Below are 23,822 nucleotides of genomic sequence, written 5' to 3' on the forward strand. Positions count from 1 at the left end.
TTGCTGTTATAATGGCTAGTGTTTTTGCTATTATTGCTGTTATAATGGCTATTGTTTTTGCTATTATTGCTGTTATAATGGCTAGTGTTTTTGCTATTATTATTGCTGTTATAATGGCTATTGTTTTTGCTATTATTGCTATTATAATGGCTATTGCTTTTGCTATTATTACTGTTATAATGGCTATTGTTTTTGCTATTATTGCTGTTATAATGGCTATTGTTTTTGCTATTATTGCTGTTATAATGGCTATTGTTTTTGCTATTATTGCTGTTATAATGGCTATTGTTTTTGCTATTATTGCTGTTATAATGGCTAGTGTTTTTGCTATTATTGCTGTTATAATGGCTATTGTTTTTGCTATTATTGCTGTTATAATGGCTATTGTTTTTGCTATTATTGCTGTTATAATGGCTAGTTTTTGCTATTATTGCTGTTATAATGGCTATTGTTTTTGCTATTATTGCTATTATAATGGCTATTGTTTTTGCTATTATTGCTGTTATAATGGCTATTGTTTTTGCTATTATTGCTGTTATAATGGCTATTGTTTTTGCTATTATTGCTGTTATAATGGCTATTGTTTTTGCTATTATTGCTGTTATAATGGCTATTGTTTTTGCTATTATTGCTGTTATAATGGCTATTGTTTTTGCTATTATTGCTGTTATAATGGCTATTGTTTATGCTATTATTTCTGTTATAATGGCTATTGTTTTTGCTGTTATAATGGCTATTGTTTATGCTATTATTTGTTATAATGGCTATTGTTTTTGCTATTATTGCTGTTATAATGGCTATTATGCTATTATTTCTGTTATAATGGCTATTGTTTTTGCTATTATTGCTGTTATAATGGCTATTGTTTATGCTATTATTTCTGTTATAATTATTATTATTATTATAATCAAAAAGAAGCGCTAAGCCACAAGGACTATACAGCGCTGCAGGGCAGGAAGGAAGCGAGGGCATCAGGTGGCAAAAGGGAGATGGATGAGCAACAGGTTACGGATAACAGCGGGGCAGTGGATGGTGAAAGGGTAAAGGGCAGCAAGAGACTGAACTAGAAAGGGCTGAGGGGAGTGCGAAAAGTATCATCAGAGTTTGTGGAGTAAATCAGTCGTTGTCAAGAAGTCAATGAGAGAGTCAGGATTAAAGGAGGGTCCATCAGCAAGAAGGGAAGGTAAAGAGAGAGTAGGAGAACGAAGACGACGTTGGAGGTAAATTCTGCGTGCTCGTTGATAGAGAGGGCAGTCTAACAGAATGTGGCTAATCGATACTGGAACTTGACACTGCTCACAGAGAGGAACAGGGTGCCTCTCCATGAGATACCCATGAGTAAGACGAGTGTGGCCAATGCGAAGGCGGGAGAGAGTGGTCTCCCAACCTCGGCACTGATGACAAGAAGACGGCCAGTAACCTATGCTCGGTTTAATAGAATGAAGTTTGTTACCGAGCAGAGTTGACCAACGTTGTTGCCAACGGGTGCGAAGGTGGGTAGCTATTGCAGCAAAATAGTCCAGAAATGGAACACCTCGATAGGAAATTGGTAGGTCATATACTGCTGACCGCGCAGCAGTGTCTGCCTGTTCATTGCCCTGTACGGCGACATGACCAGGGACCCAACAAAAAACAATATCTTTATGTTTGGTAGAGATACGGCGTAGCCAAAGTTGGATACGGAGAACTAGGGGATGAGATGTATCAAATTTTCGAATAGCCTGTAGAGCACTAAGGGAGTCTGAGACTACTACAAATGATGACACAGGCATAGATGCGATACGAATAAGTGCTGCAAGAATGGCATACAGTTCAGCAGTAAAAATGCTAGCTGAAGATAGTAAATGCCCTCGTACGACGCTGTCCGGAAACACTGCTGCGAATCCGACGCCGTCTGAAGACTTAGAGCCATCTGTGTACACAGCGGTGGCATGAGAATGAGAGTGGAAGTGATCAAGAAAAAGAGAGCGGGAAGCCACCGTAGGCAGTTGAGCTTTCGAGCAAGGGAGTGAGAAAGAACAGACCCGAACAGCTGGAACTTCCCAGGGGGGTAGGGAAAAGTGAGATGCTACATGAACATATAAAGGTGGTAACTGAAGGGAAGACAAGAGTGAAAGTAGGCGAAGAGAAAAGGGACGGAGCAAACAGGGGCGGCGAACGAATAAAGAATGTCTACTAATATCGGTGACCATTCTATAAATGGAAGGATTGTGTAGATCGTGAGAGCGTACATAGTAACGAAGGCAATGGGCATCACGGCGATCAGACAAGGATGGAACATTTGCTTCTGTATAGAGGCTCTCAACAGGGGAAGAGCGAAAAGCACCAAGGCACAAACGTAAGCCTTGGTGATGGATAGAGTTAAGGCTAGAGAGAGTAGCAGGAGAGGCCGCGGAATAAATCTGGTCACCATAATCGAGTTTCGATAAAACGAGGGCTGAATGTAGGCGAAGCAGAGTTCGACGATCAGCTCCCCAGGAAAGATGAGCAAGCGTTTTAAGAAGGTTTAGCCGGCTGTGACAAGTTGCCTTCAGAGAGGTAATGTGAGGTTTCCAGGTTAACCGACGGTCAAAGAGAAGGCCTAGAAACCTGACTGTATCACGTTCGGGGATACGGGAGCCATAGAGATACAAAGGATGATCGGAGATAACAGAGCGTCTAGTGAAAGTAATTTGGTGAGTTTTGGTACTTGAAAATTTAAACCCATGTGTGGTGGCCCAAGTGGAAACACGGTCGACCGCATGCTGGAGAGAAACTGCAATAAGGTGACAGTCAGCGCCTGCACAAGCAATAGCGAAGTCATCAACATAGAGTGATGACCAAATATTGGGTGGAAGAACAGAGGCCAAATCATTTATAGCAAGGAGAAAAAGTGTTGTGCTTAGAACACATCCCTGAGGGACACCTTCAGCTTGGACGAAGTCCGGGGAAAGAACATTATTGACTCGAACACGGAAATGTCTGTCAGTTAAAAAGTTCTTAAGGAAGGATGGTAGATTGCCTCGGAGGCCTAAGGAATGGGCCTGGGCCAAAATATTATACCTCCAAGTTGTGTCATATGCCTTCTCAAGGTCAAAAAATATGGCAATAACTGAGTGATTATTCGCAAAGGCATTACGAACATACGTATCCAAGCGTAGTAAGGGGTCTATGGTAGAACGACCCTTACGAAAGCCATATTGACTAGCGGAGAGACTGTTGTGAGTCTCTAAATACCACATTAAACGTCGATTTACGAGGCGTTCCATCACTTTGCAAACTGCACTTGTAAGAGCGATGGGGCGATAGTGGGAGGCATCATGTCCTGTAGTACCCGGTTTGCGGAAAGGGAGAACAATGGCAGATTTCCACAGCTGGGGAAGAACTCCTTGTGCCCAAATAAGATTGAAGAGGTGTAAGAGGACTACAAGGGCTGACCGATGTAAATGTTGCAACATACGAATATGAATGTCATCAGGCCCAGCTGCCGATGATCGGCAAGCTGAGAGCGTTGCCTCCAGTTCTTGAAGTGTAAAAGGCACATTATACTGTTCTTCTCCGAGAGAAGAAAAGTCCAAGGGTACTAACTCTCTGGCAGACTTTGAGGAAAGAAACGAGGGGCATAGATGGAGCCCTCGGGAAATACGGACCAGATGTGTGCCAAGTTCAATGGCAACGTCGAGAGGGTTTGCTATATCAACACCAGTGACCCGTAGAACAGGAGCCGGGTCAGGAGAGTATTTACCACTCAATTTCCTCACTTTTTTCCAGACTGCACTCATAGAAGAAGCAGAGGTGATGGTGGAAACATAGTCTCGCCAACAAGTGCGTTTAGCTTCACGGATGACACGGCGAGCGATCGCACGCTTCTGCTTAAAATCAACAAGTCTCTCAGCGGTTCTATTGTACCGGTACCTGCCCCATGCAGCACGTTTCAAACGTACTGCACGAGCACAAGCAGGAGACCACCAAGGCACGCACTTCTGAGAATGCCTGCCTGAGGTTTGGGGTATAGAATGAGAAGCTGCGGTATAAACTGATGTCGAGAAGATGTGTAGGAGCTCATCAATGGAGGATGAAGAAGGAACCTCACTAAAAGCAGTGAGGTGTGAGTAAAGATCCCAATTTGCCCGATCAAATTGCCAGCGAGGGCTACGGGAAGGTGGTGAATAGGAAGGAGAAGTAAGAATGATCGGAAAATGATCGCTGTCATGTAAGTCTGGTAGAACAGACCAGGTGAAGTCTAGTGCAGTGGAGGAAGAGCAGACTGATAGATCGATGCAAGAGAGAGTATGAGTACGAGGATCAAAATGGGTGGGAGTACCCGTATTTAAAACATGGAGGGGGTGAGAGGCAAGAAAAGCCTCCAACTGAATGCCACGTGAGTCACAATGAGACCCCCCCCAGAGGAAATGGTGGGCATTAAAATCACCAAGTAACAGAAGTGGTGGTGGTAAGGATGAAACAAGAAAGGCAAAGTCTGGGATAGAAAATGCTCGAGAAGGAGAGAGATATAAAGAACATATTGTAAACCACTTATTCAAGTGGATACGGGCTGCAGTGTAATGCAGCGAGGTATGGACAAATAGTTGACAGTACGGAATATCATTGCGTAGAAGAAGGGCACTTTCATTAAAGGTCCCATCTGAGAAAGGATCCGAAGAATACAATAAATTATAGCCTGAGATAGGTTGGAAAACAGCCGAGTGTAATTTTGGTTCTTGTAAGCAAGCACCAACAGGGGAAAACCTGGAAAGCAACATCTGAAGCTCACCCCGATTACCCCTGAGGCCGCGGATATTCCACTGTAAATAGGCCATGATTGGCGATGAAGAAAATATCAGGAATCTGTAGGTAAAGGCACCTACGGACTAGAGGGGTTAGAAAAGTCAACGTGTGGTGGCATTGGAAGATGTTCAAGTAGCGAAGGAACGGAGCGTTGCGAAGAATGGGGTTGTGAAGATGGAGGAGAGGGAAGAGAAGGAACAGGAAGTGAATCAGTGTCCATTGAAGGTTTAGTCTCTGCAATATATTCTGAAATGGCTTCAAGTGTTTCTGAATTCAAAGATGTATGGGAAACCATATTGGAGATAGGAGGAGGAGGGTGAGTAAAGATTGGGACAGTAATGGACTGTACCAAAGTAGAGGGGGAGGGAAAAGTGTAAGGGACTGGAGATGAAGTGTGGGGGGGGACAGAAGAGGTAGAAACCTGGGAGGTGACAGAAGAGGGAGAAACTTGGGAGGGGACGGGGGTGGAAGGCATAGTACGAGGAGGAGGGTGAATCTCCACACTTGTAATAGAGCCAGAGAGAGGGGAAGAACTAGGTACAGAGACTGGAAAGGTAACGTGTGGAGGTGGAAGAAGGGAAGGAAGGGGCAAAGAAGATTTGAGCAATGTGGATTTTTTGGACTTCTGAGTAGAGGGGCGATTGGTATTAGGTGTCGTACGAGGTCTTGTCGATACTGGGGCTTGTGAGGAAGGACGCGAAGATGTGAGAACAGACTGAGTTGTAGTCGGGACGTCAGAGCCAAGGACAGCAAAAGGATTAGATGCCGTAATGGCTATGGGAGGGGTAACAACAGAGGAGGCTGCAGAAGATGGGACCCCAGAAGTGGGGGGATGTTTGGAAACACGAGAATAAGAAACACGGGGTAGTCTCCCTTGGAGGCGGAGATGAGTAACTGCCATAGCATAAGGGAGACCTTCTGCCTCTTTGAGGCAACGGATTTCACGTTCATTTAAGTAGACCTGGCAACGGCGGGAGTACGAAGGGTGAGCTTCATTACAATTAAGGCAAGATGGAGGTTGACTGCAAGATGTATTAGAATGGTTGTCGGCACCACAGACTGGGCATTCGGCCATAGATCTGCAATATTTCGCTGGGTGACCAAAACGCCAGCAATTTCTACATTGTTGCGGTGTAGGTATCACCTTTCGAACTTGTAACCGATGTCCCGCGACATATACAGAGGACGGGAGTTCTCGGCTGTCAAAAGTTAAACGAGCCACATTGCAAGGGTAACGTCTCCGCCCCCGGGCAGGAAGGACATAAGTGTCTACTTTGAGGATTGGGAGATCCTGGAGTTCCAGCTGTTCAAAAATGTCATTGCCACATGACTGGAAATTCTGTTGGACTATGGTATGGGGCAGAATGACAGTACCACTACAAGAATTGAGAGAAAGATGTTTTTCAATAGTGATAGGAGTAGTATCGATATTCGAAAGGAGAGAAAGATCATGAGCTTGGGTAGCATTCTGGACAGTGACGATGCGCGTACCGCTCTTGAGAGCGTGAAATGAAATATCTCTGCCAACATGACGCAGGAGCGCTTTGGCAATACTATGGTCGGAAAGGTAGGCAGAAGAAGAAGTTGGTCTTAAAGTAAAGAATTTAGTCCATTGTGTGGTCCGAAACTGAGCGTGGAGAGGGAGTGCTTGACGTGTCGGTCGTTTCCGAGTAGAATGGGAAGGTAACGACGGAGCATCATCAGGAGATTGACGTTGGCGTTTAGGAGTAGGACCGGAGTTGGTCCGGCATGAAATGGGTGGGCGATTCGAAAATTGCCGTACCGTAGAGGGAGAAGCCGGAAGCATAGTCAAAGGAGAGCGGAGTTCAGACAAATCGAAGGAGTCAGTCGAAGCCCCGGTACCTGAAGCGGGTGAGGAAACAGCACCAGCAAGAGGTACAGGGGCATCAGGAGTGTCCGAAGAGTGGTCTAAACACAAGGCAGGGTCAGAATGGGGTGCGGTATCAAGGAGGGGCCCGGGGGTAGTGGTTTCATGGACTAGGGCTGCCATGGTTAGGTTACTCCTTTGCTTTTTGTTTTTAAGAAAAAAAAAGAAAGAAGAAAAGAAAATAAAAACAAAAAAAAGAATAAAAAAAGGGGGGAGCGGGGAGGAATAGTTCCCAGGAGGAATGAAAGGGCCGGAAATCTCCCTCCGCGCCCAAGAGGACTCGACACCGCTAGTAGCGCAGATGCAGCATGGAACCCGTGCCATACCCTACCCTTCATGCCAGTAAACCAGCAATCCGGGATAGCAACCTCACATCTGCCGAGCTACCTCGGTGGACAAAAGAGAGGGCGGCCGGATATCCGCCACAAAGCATACCTCCTTCAGCCACCACCCCCGGAATCCGAAAGGTGGCTTCCAGAGATACACCCGTCGCCCAAAAGACACCCAAAGCTACTCCGGGATACCGGAGAGGGATCGGGACATCCCTAGGCAATCCAGATTCCACGGCAAACTACGCCACCGCCAAGAAACCTCAACGGAATGGGATCGACCCCGGTGTCCTTTCCCCTACCTAGGAACTAGCGCGCCTGTGGGAGAAATCACGAAGGCTAAAAAGAGGAAGGGCAAAAGGGAGGGGTGAGGAGGAGGAGGAGGAATGGAAAAAGGGGAGGATGGGGAGGATGGGATAGGGGAGGGGAGAATGGGGGGTAATTAGGTTCGGTCTGAGGAAGAAGACCGACAGGGCTAATTCCTCAGACCAAGAGCCTCTTCACCACGCCAAGGAGCCCCCCTTGAAGAGGTTCTGTTATAATGGCTATTGTTTTTGCTATTATTGGTTATAATGGCTATTGTTTATGCTATTACTGTTATAATGGCTATTGTTTTTGCTATTACTGTTATAATGGCTATTGTTTTTGCTATTATTGGTTATAATGGCTATTGTTTTTGCTATTATTGGTTATAATGGCTATTGTTTTTGCTATTATTGGTTATAATGGCTATTGTTTTTGCTATTACTGTTATAATGGCTATTGTTTTTGCTATAATATTTTTGTTATAATGGCTATTGTTTTTGCTATTACTGTTATAATGGCTATTGTTTTTGCTATTACTGTTATAATGGCTATTGTTTATGCTATTATTTATTATAATGGCTATTGTTTATGCTATTATTTATTATAATGGCTATTGTTTTTGCTATTACTGTTATAATGGCTATTGTTTTTGCTATTACTGTTATAATGGCTATTGTTTTTGCTATTACTGTTATAATGGCTATTGTTTTTGCTATTACTGTTATAATGGCTATTGTTTTTGCTATGGCTATTATTATTATGGCTCTTATTACTACTACAATTATTTCTATTATTGCTATTAAGTATTGCTATTATTATAATGGCTATTTCTATTATTGCTAGTAATTATTTTTATTCTTGCTATAATTAAAGCTATTATTTTGCTATAAATTATTGTTGCTATTATTTTATTGATATTATTTCTATCATTATTGCTTTTATTTCAATTATTGCTATTATTTTTATATTACTATTATTGTTGCTGTTTATTTCTATTATTATTGCTATTATTTTTATTGCTATTATTATTATTGCTATTACTATTATTAGTTATTATTATTATAGGGAATCTCTAAACCTGTAAGGGTCGTACATTATTATTATCATAATCAAAAAGAAGCGCTAAGCCACAAGGGCTATACAGGGGTGCAGGGTAGGGAAGGTAGCGAGTGTTGGGCGGCAGGAGGGGGGGGGGGGGGAAGGGAGGGATCAGTAGGTTACAGAAAAAGGGCCGTACAGCTCCTGGGCTGTGGGGGATAATCAGGATCATTCGAAGGGGAAAAGAAGTAGGTTAGCCTCAGTACCTCACATCAAGAGCCCTCCTTGAAGGAATTATATATACTTTGCGGTATATATACACAGTGTATATACACTGAGATACCTCACGGTATACATATATATATATATATATATATATATATATATATATATATATATATATATATATATATATATATATATATATATATATATATATATATAGTGTATACACTGTGATACACACCTCGCAGTATTATACACAGTGTATATACACTGTGATAGACACATGTGTATATACACTTTGTTGTGCATGGACGAGCGATTTTAGTGTGAGTACATAGCTTCCAGGTGAGTGAATTTACAGTCGGTCATCCACAGCGCCACATGACCTGTTTGGGTCATGTGGCGCTGTGGATAGTGGTGTGAGTTAAACTGAAGTCATTGCTAGTACAACGGTTTAGTTTCTGTTACAAAATCAGAGAGAGAGAGAGAGAGAGGGGGGGGGAGGGTGACTTTCAGCGAGGTGGTCAGTAGGTGTAAGAGCAGCATAGTTGTTGGAAGGGAATTTTGCATATCTGTTGATAGATAACACAATCTATTAAGATATGGGATACTGACACTTCTACCTGGCAGTCCTAGGAGTGGTGCTTGGTACTTGTCCGTGTGGTACCCGTGTGTCTGGTTCGTATGCATCTTCTATTCTGCTTAAAGCACTTCAACAACTAATCCATTAACACCATAGGCCTATGGTACAGGACGCTAAAACTGAGCGTAGTCATGGTTAAAGGCTTGTACTATTGCAGATGTGGCTCCTACGGGTTTTTACAACCTCCACAACTCCTGGAGTAAGACGTGAGACTGTAGTTTCCCAAACAGAGGTGGGGAATGGTCAGAAACACAACTATAGTTAAATAAAACAGGAATTGTTGTCTTCTAACTAAAACCTACGTTGTTGCCACTGGTTTCGTGATAGTTGTGAGAGCACCGCAAACAAGCCCGAAGAATGAAGACCCATCAGGAAAAAAATGGGAGGTAGTGAACAGCTGACCAAGTTTTGTTCATTGTGTTGAACAGGTTAGGTAAGGTTTGTCAGGAAACAGGACAAGTGTTTCCTGACGTGGGTTGTAGTCTTGACCATCAGCGTGTCCAAGGACCCAGAAAAATAAAACCTTTGTGTTTACTGGAAATTTGGCATAGCCGAGGATGTACACGAATGGGTTAAGGGCATCGACTCTCTACATAGCTTGTAACACATTTTTCGAGTCGAAAACAACCACGAATGAGGAAACGGTCAATGTGTATAATGGCAGTGAGAATTAAATATAACTCGGCTGTGAGAATACAGACCCACTCGAGAAAATGTTCTTCGATTATTGTTTCAGTGAAAAAAAAATCTGCATACTCGACACTACGGATCTAGACCCATCAGTGCACACGGCCATGGCATTAGAATGAGGCAGTGTTCAAGACAGTGAGCGTTGGGTTATAGTAGGCAAGTGAGCTTCTAAACTTGGAAACTGGGGAAGGAGCAAACTTAGTCCGAACTACCTAAGAAGTGGGAAGAAAAGACAGTGAACATGATGCTAGTTACATTGTGGGAACACCAGCAGTGTGTTGCTACACTATATGATAGTTACATTGTGGGAACAATGGCTAGCTCTGTTTCTCCACCACACTCCACTTGGGATGAATTTCATTTATGTGGTAATGAAATCTGTCAGTCTGAACTGAGACTTCAGTAGGAAGAAAAGAAGGAAGGGTTGACGTGGGAAAAATGAAAAAGAAAGGAAAGATGAGTAAGGAGAGCGAGGAAGGAAGAATTAATAAAAGGAGATAGAGAGAGACTGCAGCCTTTCATCTCTCATGAATATTCAGGGCACGAGCCCTGATCCAGGCGACCCCACTGTACCCTGACCAGGGTCCAAGGTCTAGCTTCCCTTAAATTCTCTTATCCATGAGGATTTAGCGCATTACATAAGTGAAAGTGTGACAGAAATCTAGGGAAGTTAGCAGCCAAGTTTCACTTATTTTTTCCTCCCCCCATAAAAAAAGGTGCCATGATGCTGAGGGACTCTTGATCCAAGGTACTGGAGCTACCTTCCCCTTCCTTGGATCAAACCCGAGAATCCCCCATTTCCCTGGCACGATATAAATCTTAGTTTTACCAGTTTATATTATTATTACATTCATAGTGGAGAATCATAAAAACTATTTTCTTCCACCCACTCCCATATAACACATTCACACAAGGGTGTTGGATGTCCAAGCTCGTAGCACTCAAGCTCTACTTCACCCCCTCCTTCCAACACCCCAATCCTTCCCCTTCTTCCCTCCACCTCAGATTTATATGCCCTCCTAGTCAACCTATTTTACTTCTTCCTCACTAAATGTCCAAACTGCCTCAACAATTCGTCAGGCTTCTGAATAATACCTTTGGTAACTCCACATCACCTGACCTACAAACTACGAATTCTCTGCATAATTACACTACAATCATAACCAAGCACTTAACCTACAAGGGTCATACAGACTCACAAAATCGTAATGACACGATTGCAAACAAACCATACCACGGGCGGAGATAGACCCCGCGATCAGTCATAAAACTCGACTGTCGAGTTGGTCTGGAGTTTTATGACTCTCTGATCACGGGTTCTATTCCTGCAATTGGTATGGTTTGTCATACAGACACCACAGAGTGCCCTCCAACCTCCTTGCTGCAACACTCAAAGCCCATGCTTCACACCTTAAAGCCATTACTGTACCTGCCTTTACCTTACATTTCAGTGGGAGAAGCTGGACATGTCGGGGATGGAGCGACGCAAGATAGCGTGTTCCGTCACCTTCCACATCATCGCCATCACCTGTGTTGTTTGGTCCCTGTATGTCCTCATAGAACGCACCACCGAAGAGGTCCAGGTCAGACACTCTTCCACTGTGTGTGTGTTTATTTTTGTATTTTCTTCTCTCTTATGGAGACCTCTTCCCCATTTCTCTTTGCTCTAACATCAGGTTCAGCTCCTGTTAACCTCTCATAGTTCAGCTCTGTTATTACACACTTGGGACCACTAAACATGTAAGTTCCATACAGTACCTGAGAGGTAATTAGGTTCACCCAAGGGAAGATTTATTTTATTCAGGGCAGAAGTGCTAAACTCCTAAGGGTCATCTAGCATTTGTGGAATGATGGCATTGAGGGTTAATTCAAGGAAGAGAAGGATAAGACCAGTTCCTTGAATCAATACTATTTCACAGGCATTAAGAAACCTTGAAGGCATTTCAGCTTCAGTACAAGTCTTCTAGCAAATCTTACAGAGGCACCGGATGTCTCTCTATGTGATCTCTGCATGGGAGCCATGTGTGTCAGATTAGTAATCAGTCAAAAGTAGTTTCCCACACCTGGCAGCAGTGTCAAGATGGCCAGGAATCTGAGGTTTGATAGCAAACAGTTTGGTGCACTCTAATTCAAACTTGCCAGCAATTTTATAGTTGTTGACAGAATACTGAAAATAGTTTGAAAAATAGACTTCCCTGGTGAAAGAGTGGCAGATCGTAAATAGTTGACCAAGCAACTGAATCTACATGTTCAGTGTCTTGAGCATCAGTGTCCAGGCACCCAGCAATATGCAGCAGCTTGGGGCTTGCTAAAAACTATTATTATAATCAGAGAAAGTATTACCCATACAGGTCATATAGTGCATAGGGAATGAGAAGCAATCAAGGATGGGACAGGTTCACTTCCTTGGAAAATGTGAACAAAGTTGATAACTTAAGGCAGAGCTGCTGCTGGTGCTCTCCTGTCGGAAATAGTTAAGAAGATGAGTGGGGTCTGGTGTATATATACTTGCCTGAAGATTTCCATACTTTTCGTTTTTGCCAGCTGTTCAGGAAAAGTTTAACACTTCTTCCATCATCAAAATAAACAATAGAAAATTTTAAATACAATAAAAATTAAACTGAGACTAAAAATATGAATATAAACACACTTCTATTTTGCCATTAACAATACAGTGAAACTTCAGTACTCGAATAGCTCTGTACTCGAACAATTCGATATTTGAATGCTTTGTTCGGTAAACAAATTGCTCAGTATTATTATTATAATCAGAAAGAAGCGCTAAACCACAAGGGTTACACAGCGCAGCAGGGCAGAGAAGGATGCAGGGATAATGGGTAGGAAGAGGGAAGGGGATGATTATTAGGTTATGAAGTGTTGCGGGGCAGTGAATAGTGCAGGGGTAGAGGGTAGCTAGAGATTAAGGTGGAAAGGGCTGAGAAAAGCGCTAGAGACATCATCATCAGAGTTTGTGTAGTAAATCAGTTGCTGTCAAAAAGGATCAAAGGAGGATTAAAAGGAGGGTCTGTTACCAAGAAAGGATGGTAAGGAAAGGGCAGCAGAGAGGAGATGACGTTGAAGGTAAATTCTGCATGCTCGTTGATAGTCAGCAGTCCAACAATGTGGCTAACAGATACTGGAGCTTGACAGTTCTCAGAGAGGAACAGGACACTTCTCCATGAGATACCTGTGAGTAAGACGAGTGTGGCCGATGCGAAGGCAGGAGAGAGTAGTCTCCCAATCTTGACACCGATGACAAGAAGTCGGCCAGAAACCTATACTCGGCTTAACAGAATGAAGTTTGTTATGGAGCAGATCAGACCAACGTTGTTGCCAACGGATGCAAAGGTGGGTAGCAATTACAACAAAATAGTCCATGAATGGAACACCTCTATATGAAACTGGGAGGTCATGTACTGCTGACCGCACAGCAGTGTCTGCCTGTTCATTGCCCTGTATGTCAACATGACCAGGGACCCAGCAAAAAACAATATCTCTGTGTTTGCTAGAGATACAGCATAACCAAAGTTGGATACGAAGAACTAAGGGGTGAGGTGTATCAAATTTCCGTATAGCCTGTAACCATGACTCACGAAATCGTAATGACACGATTGCAAACAAACCATACCACGGGCGGGATTTGACCCCCGATCAGAGTCTCAAAACTCCAGACCGTTGCGTTAGCCACTGTGCCAGCTAGCTTCAATAAGATTCGTCCAACTAGATGTATTTCTACACCATAGGAAGGTTAGCATAGGCACCACTGTGTCCACAAATGCAAGTTTTTACAGACGAATCTCCCGCTAACATGGCCGTGACGAACTCTAGCTCAAGTCCCCTCAAAGCCGTCAACATGACTCACGAAATCGTAAAGACACGAATCTTATTGAAGCTAGCTGGTGCAGTGGCTAACGCGACGGTCTGGAGTTTTGAGACTCTCTGATCATGGGTTCAAATCCCGCCCATGGTATGGTTTGTTTGCAACCGTGTCATTACGATTTCGTGAGTCATGTTGACGACTTTGAGGGGACTTGAGCCAGAGTTCGTCATGGCCATGCTAGTGGGAGATTCGTCTGTAAAAACTTGCATTTGTGGACACAGTGGTGCCTATGCTAACCTTCCTATGGTGTAGAAATACACCTAGTTGGACGAATCTTATTGAAGCTAGCTGGCGCAGTGGCTAATGCGACGGTCTGGAGTTTTGAGACTCTCTGACCGCGGGTTCAAATCCCGCCCGTGGTATGGTTAGCCTGTAAAGCACTAAGAGAGTCTGAAATGACCACAAATGGTGACACAGGCATAGATGCAATACGGATAAGTGCTACAAGAATGGCATACAATTCAGCCATAAAAATGCTAGCTGAGGGTAATAAATGCCCCTGCACGACACTGTCCAGAAACACTGCTGCAAATCCAACACCATTAGAAGACTTAGAATCATCGGTGTACACTGCGATAGCATGAGAATGAGAGCAAAAGTGCTCAAGAATAAGAGAGTGGGAAGCCACCATAGGTAGTTGGGCTTTTGCGCATGGCAGTGGGAAAGAACTGACACAAACAGCAGAAACTTCCCAAGGGGGCAGGGAAAAGTGAGAGGCAACATGAACATAGAGAGGTGGTAACTGAAGAGAAGACAAGAGTGAATGTAGGCAGAGAAAGGGGATGGAGTAAACAGGGGCGACGAACAAATAAAGAACGTTTATTAACATCAGTAACTATCCTATATATGGAAGGATTATAGAGGTCATGGGATCGAACATAATAGCGAAGGCAATGAGCATCACGGCAATCAGACAAGGATGGAAAATTCACCTCTGTATGGAGGCTCTCAACAGGGGACAAATAAAAGGCACCAAGCCACAGGCAGAGGCCTTGGTGATGAATAGGATCTAACTTAGAGTTGCGGGAGAAGCTGCAGAATAGATCTGGCCACCACAATCTAGCTTGGACAAACTAGGGTGGAATGCAAACGGAGGAGAGTGCGACGATCTGCTCCCCAGGAATGATGTGCAAGAAACTTAAGGAGGTTTAGCCGACCATGGCAAGTTGTCTTTAACGAAATGTGAGGTTTCCACGGCAGCCGGCGGTCAAAGAGCAGGCCCAGAAACCTGACCCTATCACATGTCGGAATATGTGAACCGTGTAAGTACAAGGGAGTATCTGGTATAAGCGGGTGTCTAGTGAAGGTAATGAATCAGGCTTTCGTACTGGAAAATTTAAAGCCATGAGAAGTGGTCCAATGGGAGACTCGGTCTATCACTACCTGAAGGGAGGCTGCTACCAGTCGACAATCAGCCCCTGAGTAAGCTACAGCGAAGTCATCAGCATAAAGTGATGACCAAATATGCGAAGGAAGAATGGAAGGTAGGTCATTTATAGCTAAGAGAAAAAGAGTAGTACTGAGGAAACAACCTTGTGGGACTCCTTTGACTTGTACAAAGTCTGAGGAAAGCGAGGCACCAATACGGACCCGAAAATGTCGATCGGACAAGAAAGCAGCAATGAAGTTTGGCAGATTACCACGGAGGCCTAAGGAGTGGGCTTGGGCAAGAATGTTATCACTCCAAGTGGTGCCATATGCCTTCTCCAGATCGAAAAAGACCGCTAGGACAGAGTGGTTGTTAACAAAGGAATTTCAAATATATGTATCGAAGTGGAGCAGGGGGTCTAAAGTAGAGCAGCTTTTGTGAAAGCCATATTGGCAAGAGGAAAGGATATTGTGTGTCTCTAAGAGCCACATCAGACATCTACTCACCAATTGTTCCATCACCTTACAGACCACACTGGTCAGGGCAATGGGACGATAGTGAGAGGTGCCAAGTCCTGAGGTGCCAGGTTTGTGAAACGGTAGTACAATAACTGATTTCCAGTGTTGTGGGAGAACCCCTCGCTCCCAAATTAGATTGAAAAGACGTAAAAGAACAGGAAAGGCCATAGAATAGAGATGGTGTAGCATACTGATGTGGATACTGTCAGGTCCTGGTGCTGATGGCCAGCACATAGAAAGCATGGACTCCAACTCTGGAAGAGTAAAAGGTATGTTATACGGGTCCAATCCATTGGAGGAGAAATCTAAGGGCAATTGCTCTATGGTAGGTTCAGATGCAAGAAATGAAGGACAGAGGTGAAGCCCTCAGGAGATACAGACAAGATAGTTCCCAGTTTCTGTGGCAACTTCTAAAGGTCCTGTGACATCAACTCCAGCTACCTGCAAAACGGGAGCCAGGTCAGGAGCATACTTACCACATAATTTCTGCACCTTTTTCCAAATCGCGCACATAGGGGAAGACAAGGTAATGGAAGACACGTAGTTTTGCCAATAAGCACGTTTAGCATCGCGTATGATGCAGCGAGCAGCTGCCCTTGCCTGCTTAAAATCCAACAGATGCTCCGTGGTACGGTTATATTGATAACAGCCCCATGCAGCACGTTTTAAATGCACTGCACAGGCGCACGTAGGAAACCACCAAGGTACGTATATCTGAGAATGCCTACCTGAGGTTTGGGGGATAGAATGAGTCACCACAGTCAAGACTGAGGTCGAAAATTGGTGCGCTAGTTCATCAATAGACGACGAAAGGGGGTCCTCGCAACAGGTGGTAAGATGGGAGTGCACCTACCATCCGACTTATGACCTGCTCGACTTACGACCACTCGACTTACGACCGTGTTTTTTATGCCAAATTTCTGGGAAATAAACAACTATTTGTGTTGTACACAGTGTTTCTCCTAAACCTTACAGTATAAAATACAGTACTAACAGCATAAAAAGTAAAGTAAAACATGAAATACCAAAATAAAACAACAAAATAAAGTCATTACAAAAATGTTTTGTTGATATTCAGTAGTAAAGTTCGACTTACGACCATTTCATCTTACGACTGGTTTCTCGGAACCGAACTCGGTTGTAAGTCGGATGGTAGGTGTATAATTGCCAATGAAGGTTACAAAACGGTCGGGTATATTTAGCAGAAGAAAGAAGGATAGGAAAGTGATCACTATCATGTAAATCTGGAAGAACAGACCACATGAAATCAAGTGCAATGGGTGAGGAACAGATGGAAAGATCAATGCAGGAAAGAGACTGAGTGCAAGAGTCAAAATGGGTGGAAGCACCTGTATTTAAAATATAGAGAGGGTGAGAAGCGAGAAGTCTCTCCAACTGATCACCACAAAGTGGTGATCAGTTGGAGACTCTTCAAGTGACAGCTACTTCAATGACAGTCACGAAAAATATTTCTGCTGTTGTCTCGTCTTGTACAGATAGTTCCCGCATGCTTGATGAAACAGTCAGATCTATCAAGATTTAGATACTTTCAGCATAATACAATGTTTGTACAGATGTGAATGACATTTAGGTGTGCATGTAGAAAACCCCTTAATGTGCAGAACATTTTGGGCAAACTTAAGACTAACTTAAGATTAATAAGGCAATGACTAATTGAGTGCTTATATATATACAGTCTTGTACGTATGTGGTTGCAAAAATAAAATTAGGAGTTACAATGAATACAAGAAAATTGACCTATTGGTTAAGACAAAGAAAAAATATAAACAAATTACAATACAAACTTAATGAGTAATAAGTGGCAGAAGGACAAGACAAATGGGTGACAACTGAGCAGAAACTGTCTGAAAAGGGTTAAACTGTTCAGGATATTTTCAACAGTCACACATTTGACTCTTTTTACAACAGTGACTTGATGTCTGTGGTTAAGAGGATGGGCTGGTTCAAGACAAGAAGGAAATTGGTGAGAAAATGACACCTGATTTCAATGAGAATCAAAGTACAACCCTCGCCAGAGTAAATGATTTGAGTTAAAATTACCAAATAAAAGGAATGGTGAACATAAAGCTGAAATCAGAGATTTTATGTTGGTTAAAGGCAGGGAGTGTGAAGGGCAAAGACACATAGTGTAGTGCACCACTTGTCTAACTAGACTCAGTCTGCAGTATAAAGTACGTATTAGTGTAAATGTATATTAGAGACAGAAATATTGTGCAGAAGTGTACTTCCATTGTGTCTCATTAGAAAAGGGAAGAGTGATTGACAAAGCATATAACCAGAGATAGAAATTCCAAATAATTGGTGTTTGTAAACAAAATACACAGAGGAAAACTAGATTAACATTTGGAGCTCTCCCTGATTCCCCCTGTATCATCTTATATTCTTTTGTAATATACCATTATTAGTTGCCAGTAATACCGTGCAGTGGTATTAAGGAGCAGGTAGTGACTATGGGCCAGGGTGGTTGGTAATGTTGATGTGTGTCAGCAGTAGTAAATTATTACTAGGGGGAATCTGTGTGTACCACTAGACATACGTATGTGTGTGTGTGTGTGTGTACTCATCTAATTGTACTCACCTAATTGTGGCTGCAGGGGTCGAGACTCAGCTCCTGGCCCTGCCTCTTCACTGATTGCTACTAGGTCCTCTCTCTCTCTGCTTCCTGAGCTTTATCATACCTCTTCTTAAAACTATGTATGGTTCCTGCCTCCACTACTTCACTTGCTAGGCTATTCCACTTCCTGACTACTGTATGACTGAAGAAATACTTCCTAACGTCCCTGTGAATCGTCTGAGTCTTCAGCTTCCAGTTGTGACCCCTTGTTCCTGTGTCCCCTCTCTGGAACATCCTATCTCTGTCCACCTTATCTATTCCCCACAGTATCTTGTATGTCGTTATCATGTCTCCCCTGACCCTTCTGTCCTCCAGTGTCGTCAGTCCGATTTCCCTCAACCTTTCCTCGTACGACATTCCCTTGAGCTCTGGGACTAGCCTTGTTGCAAACCTTTGCACTTTCTCTAACCTCTTGACGTGCTTGACCAGGTGTGGGTTCCAGACTGGTGCTGCATACTCCAGTATGGGCCTAATATACACAGTGTACAGTGTCTTGAACGATTCCTTATTTAGGTATCGGAACGCTATTCTCAGGTTTGCCAGGCGCCCGTATGCTGCAGCAGTTATTTGGTTGATGTGTGCCTCCGGTGACGTGCTCGGTGTTATGGTCACCCCGAGGTCTTTCTCCCTGAATGAGGTCTGTAGTCTTTGTCCACCTAGCCTATACTCTGTCTGCGGTCTTCTTTGCCCCTCCCCAATCTTCATGACTTTGCATTTGGCAGGATTGAATTCGAGAAGCCAGTTTCTGGACCACATGTCCAGCCTGTCCAGGTCTCTTTGCAGTCCTGCCTCATCCTCATCCGATTTAATTCTTCTCATCAACTTCACATCATCTGCGAATAGGGACACTTCAGAATCTATTCCTTCCATCATGTCATTCGCATATATCAAAAATAGCACTGGCCCTAGAACTGACCCCTGTGGGACCCCGCTCGTCACAGGCGCCCACTGTGATACCTCTTCATGTGTGTGTGTGTGTGTGTGTGTGTGTGTGTGTGTGTGTGTGTGTGTGTGTGCGTGCGTGCGTGCGTGTGTGTGTGTGTGTGTGTGTGTGTGTGTGTGTGTGTATGTGTGTGTGTGCGTGCGTGCATGCGTGTGTGCGTGCGTGCATGCGTGTGTGCGTGCGTGCGTGCGTGCATGCGTGTGTGCGTGCGTGCGTGTGTGTGTGTGTGTGTTTGTCTTGGGGGATGGGGGGTTATAAAGAGTGAGAATCTGGATGTAATTCATTGTTAAAGCTCGTGTAGTATGGTATATTTATGTTTTCAGGTTTGGATGATGCTCCTGTTGGTATTCCTAGTTTATGTTTCAGTTTGTCAAGGGTCATTTTGGACTCGGTCTCTTTGACAAATGCCGATATGGCCTCAAAGGTTTATATAGTCAGGGTAGTGAAGGTGGTGTAGTGGAAGAGAAAACTGGAGCAGAAAAGAGACACTGGCAACTGCCAGTACAGGAATAGGTTGTACGAGGTTACCTGGTAGTTGTCTTCTGATGTAGAGAAGGAAGTGTGGGTAGAGATAGAGTAGTATAAGTATGTGGGGGGGATGGGTTTCTGCAACTCACAGCTGTAGGAGCTAATGACTGAGGTACACTGTTGAAAAAAGTTAGGTATAAAGGGACAATTTATATAACATTGTATACTGTACAGTGGAACCTCGGTTTTCATATGCCCCAGTTTTCGTAGGATTCAGTTTTTGATGACTTTTTTCACTGAAATTTTGTCCCAGTTTCTGTACATCCGCTCAGTTTTCATAGAGTTGAAAATGATCTGTACCAAATGTGTCAGCATGACTCAGCCACTCAAGCGCTCACAAAAAGCATCCAATGCACTTGTGATGCAGTCTGCTTTTGTTTCTCACTGAACGAGCATCACCCTGAGTGTTCATCCAAAACATTTCGTAATAATCCATTGTTTTTTGTGCTTGTTTATTTGGCCATGGGGCCAAAGAAAGTTCCGAGTGCCATGTTTGAGACATGTTTATGAGACAGACAAAAGACACCAGCAATCCTACCATCATGTAAAACAATTACAGGCTTTCGTTTTACACTCGCTTGGCAGGACAGTAGTACCTCCCTGGGTGGTTGCTGTCTACCAACCTACTACCACAGGACGGTAGTACCTCCCTGGGTGGTTGTCTACCAACCTACTACCACAGGACGGTAGTACCTCCCTGGGCAGTTGGTGTCTACCAACCTACTACCTAGGAAAGTAAAACATGAAATACCAAAATAAAACAATAAAATAAAGTGTCATTACAAAAATGTTATGTTGATATTCAGTAGTAAAGTTCGACTTACGTCCATTTCGACTTACGACTGGTTTCTTGGAACCGAACTCGGTCGTAAGTCAGATGGTAGGTGTATATACAGGAGAAGGGGTTACTAGCCCCTTACTCCTGGCATTTTAGTTGCCTCATACAACACGCATGGCTTACAGAGGAAGAATTCTGCTCCACTTCCCCATGGAGATAAGAGGAAATAAACAAGAACAAGAACTAGAAAGAAAATAGGAGAAAACCCAGAGGGGTGTATATATATATATATATGCTTGTACATGTATGTGTAGTGTGACCTAAGTGTGAGTAGAAGTAGCAAGACATACCTGAAACCTTGCATGTTTATGAGACAGAAAAATGGACACCAGCAATCCTACCATCATGTAAAACAATTACAGGCTTACATTTTACACTCACTTGGCAGGACGATAGTACCTCCCTGGGCAGTTGCTGTTTACCAACCTGGAACGAAGTACAGTGGACCCTCGACCAACGATGGCATTGTCTAACGTTAAATTCGACTAACGATACATGTTAACGCTAACATGTTGCCTCCACTAACAATAAAAAAACTCGACTAACGATATTCGTTCTCGGGTACCAATTAATATCATTAGTCGAGGGTCCACTGTAATTGGATTTACATTATTTCTTATGGGAAATATTGCTTCAGTTTTCATACGATTCATCAGACTTTTTAGAATGGATTAATCACGAAAACTGAGGTTCCACTGTATATATACATATATGTATACATGTATATATAAAGTTCTCTTGCATCTGATTATGAATAAGGGTCATACAGCACTGCTCTCATGCATTTCCAACAAATTGGAAATCTTGTTTAAGAGATTAAAACTTACTATTATTTTGTTGACTTTTGTTACAGCTGATTTTGACAGTGTGGAAAATGTCTGAAGATGCACATGGGCAATGCCAGTTAATCTACCTGTTTCATCAGTCAGTCAAATGCAGTGTCAGTCAGTAGTTCGTGTGTCAGTCAGAGGTCCCTGTGTCAGTCAGCAATGAAGCTCTCTCTTCAGCACTGCAGAATCCAGACATTTCCTGCTTTAAAGAGCTTCATCTGTGTCAAAAATATATGGAAGAGAAAATACATATAGAAACAAAATTAGGGACATTCCTTATTTTTTCATATTTTTGTGTTGATACCAAATATAGCTCAGCAATAGATTGCTTAATATTTACACAGACTCCTTGTAAATTCATCAGTAATCATGTTGAATTGAAAATAAGTATGGTAATACTAACATTATATATCACACATAGCACTCAGCAAACAAGGATATAAAACGTTTTCTATCTTCCATACAGGAGGGTACACTGGAATGGCCATTCTGGACTAAGCTGATTGTGGTAGCAATTGGGTTCACTGGAGGTCTTGTATTCATGTATGTACAATGCAAAATGTATGTACAATTGTGTAAGAAATGGCGTGCCTTCAACAGAGTCATTTATGTTCAAAATGCTCCTGAAAAGGTTTGAATGTTAATAGACACTTCTTTTTCATTTTTGTTTGCATATTATAATTCTAACTCTTGCATACTAGAAAACATATTTTTCTTGGAATACATGTATAGACATTATATTATAGCATTAACAAGTAATGATATACAGTAAGCATTTTTATAAAGCTCCTCTGTATATAATGATTTTTTTGTCAATGCAACTGAAAAATTTAATAGTGTGTACTATGATGGTCTTTATATGTGCTGTCAATGATGGATCCACTCTCTCAGTCCCATTTACAAAAATAATCATGCCATAAAATTCTTTGAAAGCCTTGACAGATACTGTGAAAGATTCCATCGGGTGTTTTTTACAGTGCTTTCTTTCAGGTTCCCTTAAGCGAGCGTGATCGGGCAGAGTTGCAGCGCGATGCTGTGCAGCAGTGTGGTGGTGGTGGGAAAGACAACTGCAGCGAGGCTCATGAATCCGAAAAGTCCCTCATGGGTGTGTCCATCATCACTGGGGCAGCGACCCATGATCTAACTCCCACCACCAATACCACCATTACTACCACCTCTTTTAATAATAACACATATGTCACAACCAGCACTCTCACTCCCACAACTACCTCCACCACAACCACCAGTCCTCCTGGTGCTGTGTGGACGGATGACCCATCACTGCCCCTTGCTCCCCAGCCTGCCTTTACTACAGACCTAACTACTGCTGCTCCACCGCCTGCCTTCAATACAGATCTTACTACTGCTCCTCCACCGCCTGCCTTCAATACAGATCTCACTACTACTGCTCCACCGCCTGCCTTCAATACAGGTCTCACCACTGCTCCTCCACTGCCTGCCTTCAATACAGATCTTACTACTGCTGCTCCACCGCCTGCCTTCAATACAGGTCTCACCACTGCTGCTATCACTTTTTAAGTTCTACTATGCTTGCTATTTTATTTTTTACATTACATTTTAAGGATATACAGTAAACTCTCTCATAAAGCTACTGGAAGTAGGATCCGCGGGGGACACGTTCCAAGGACCTGCTGCAGATACCAAAACCATGATTTGATTTGATTTGATTATTAAACAAAATTAAGGGTTATTTTCGGGCCATGGCTAACTGTGAATATGGGGGTCCTACTGTAGAACATTTTTTAATTTTTGCAAATGCAGTGGAGAAAATGTATCTAAACTTAAACAGCATTTACTATGAAGGGATTATTGAAGGTCACTTCACAACCTATTCAATTTTGGATTCACTTTTTCAATCAAATTAAAAAAAAATCACACTACATTGAGGAGCTTCACAAGAGAGCTGACTGTAATCTTTTTAATTCTGTAAAAATCCTTATTTATGTTTTTATTACGTCATTTTTGGAATATGACTCTATGCATACTATTTCATTTTTTGCTACTTTATCTTTTTGTATATTAAATCATCACTGGTAATGGCTTATAAAACCTATCAGCAAAATCTAAACATCACACATAAGGTTTAAGAGTTTTTCCTGTGCAGTGATAAAAAGTGTTCTAAATTACTATAAATTAAATATGAAAAGTATTGAATATACAATGACTAATTGCATCTCCTTGGTATTTGTAATTTAATAAGTAATGTAATACAGTAAAACCTCTAATGGACATAGATTTGGATTAATGGATGAAATCTGTGGCCAGAAAGAACAGACAAAGTCTGTTACATCCAGAATAGGCTGTTATTGTTACGATCACGGGTTTGGGCAAATATTTTTCTTAGTGGTACTAGATCTGAGAATGACCTGTCTAA

At 42.8% G+C, this 23,822-nt stretch overlaps 1 protein-coding gene across 4 annotated transcripts in view; it reads left to right on the forward strand.

Moving 5' to 3' along the window:
• LOC128700530 (E3 ubiquitin-protein ligase MARCHF8) overlaps positions 1-23,822 on the forward strand; it is a 158,701-nt gene that overhangs the window by 109,636 nt on the left and 25,243 nt on the right. For 2 of the 4 annotated variants that reach the window (XM_053793782.2, XM_070098948.1), the window contains exons 4-6: positions 11,338-11,469; positions 21,894-22,058; positions 22,418-22,937. In XM_053793782.2, coding sequence (XP_053649757.1) covers positions 11,338-11,469; positions 21,894-22,058; positions 22,418-22,937 — 817 coding nt within the window. The remainder of the gene's footprint in view (positions 1-11,337; positions 11,470-21,893; positions 22,059-22,417; positions 22,938-23,822) is intronic. The other 2 variants (XM_070098947.1, XM_053793783.2) reach the window with 2 other exon arrangements.

The sequence above is a fragment of the Cherax quadricarinatus genome, chromosome 65 (genome assembly GCF_038502225.1).
Source record: "Cherax quadricarinatus isolate ZL_2023a chromosome 65, ASM3850222v1, whole genome shotgun sequence".
Taxonomy (NCBI): domain Eukaryota; kingdom Metazoa; phylum Arthropoda; class Malacostraca; order Decapoda; family Parastacidae; genus Cherax; species Cherax quadricarinatus.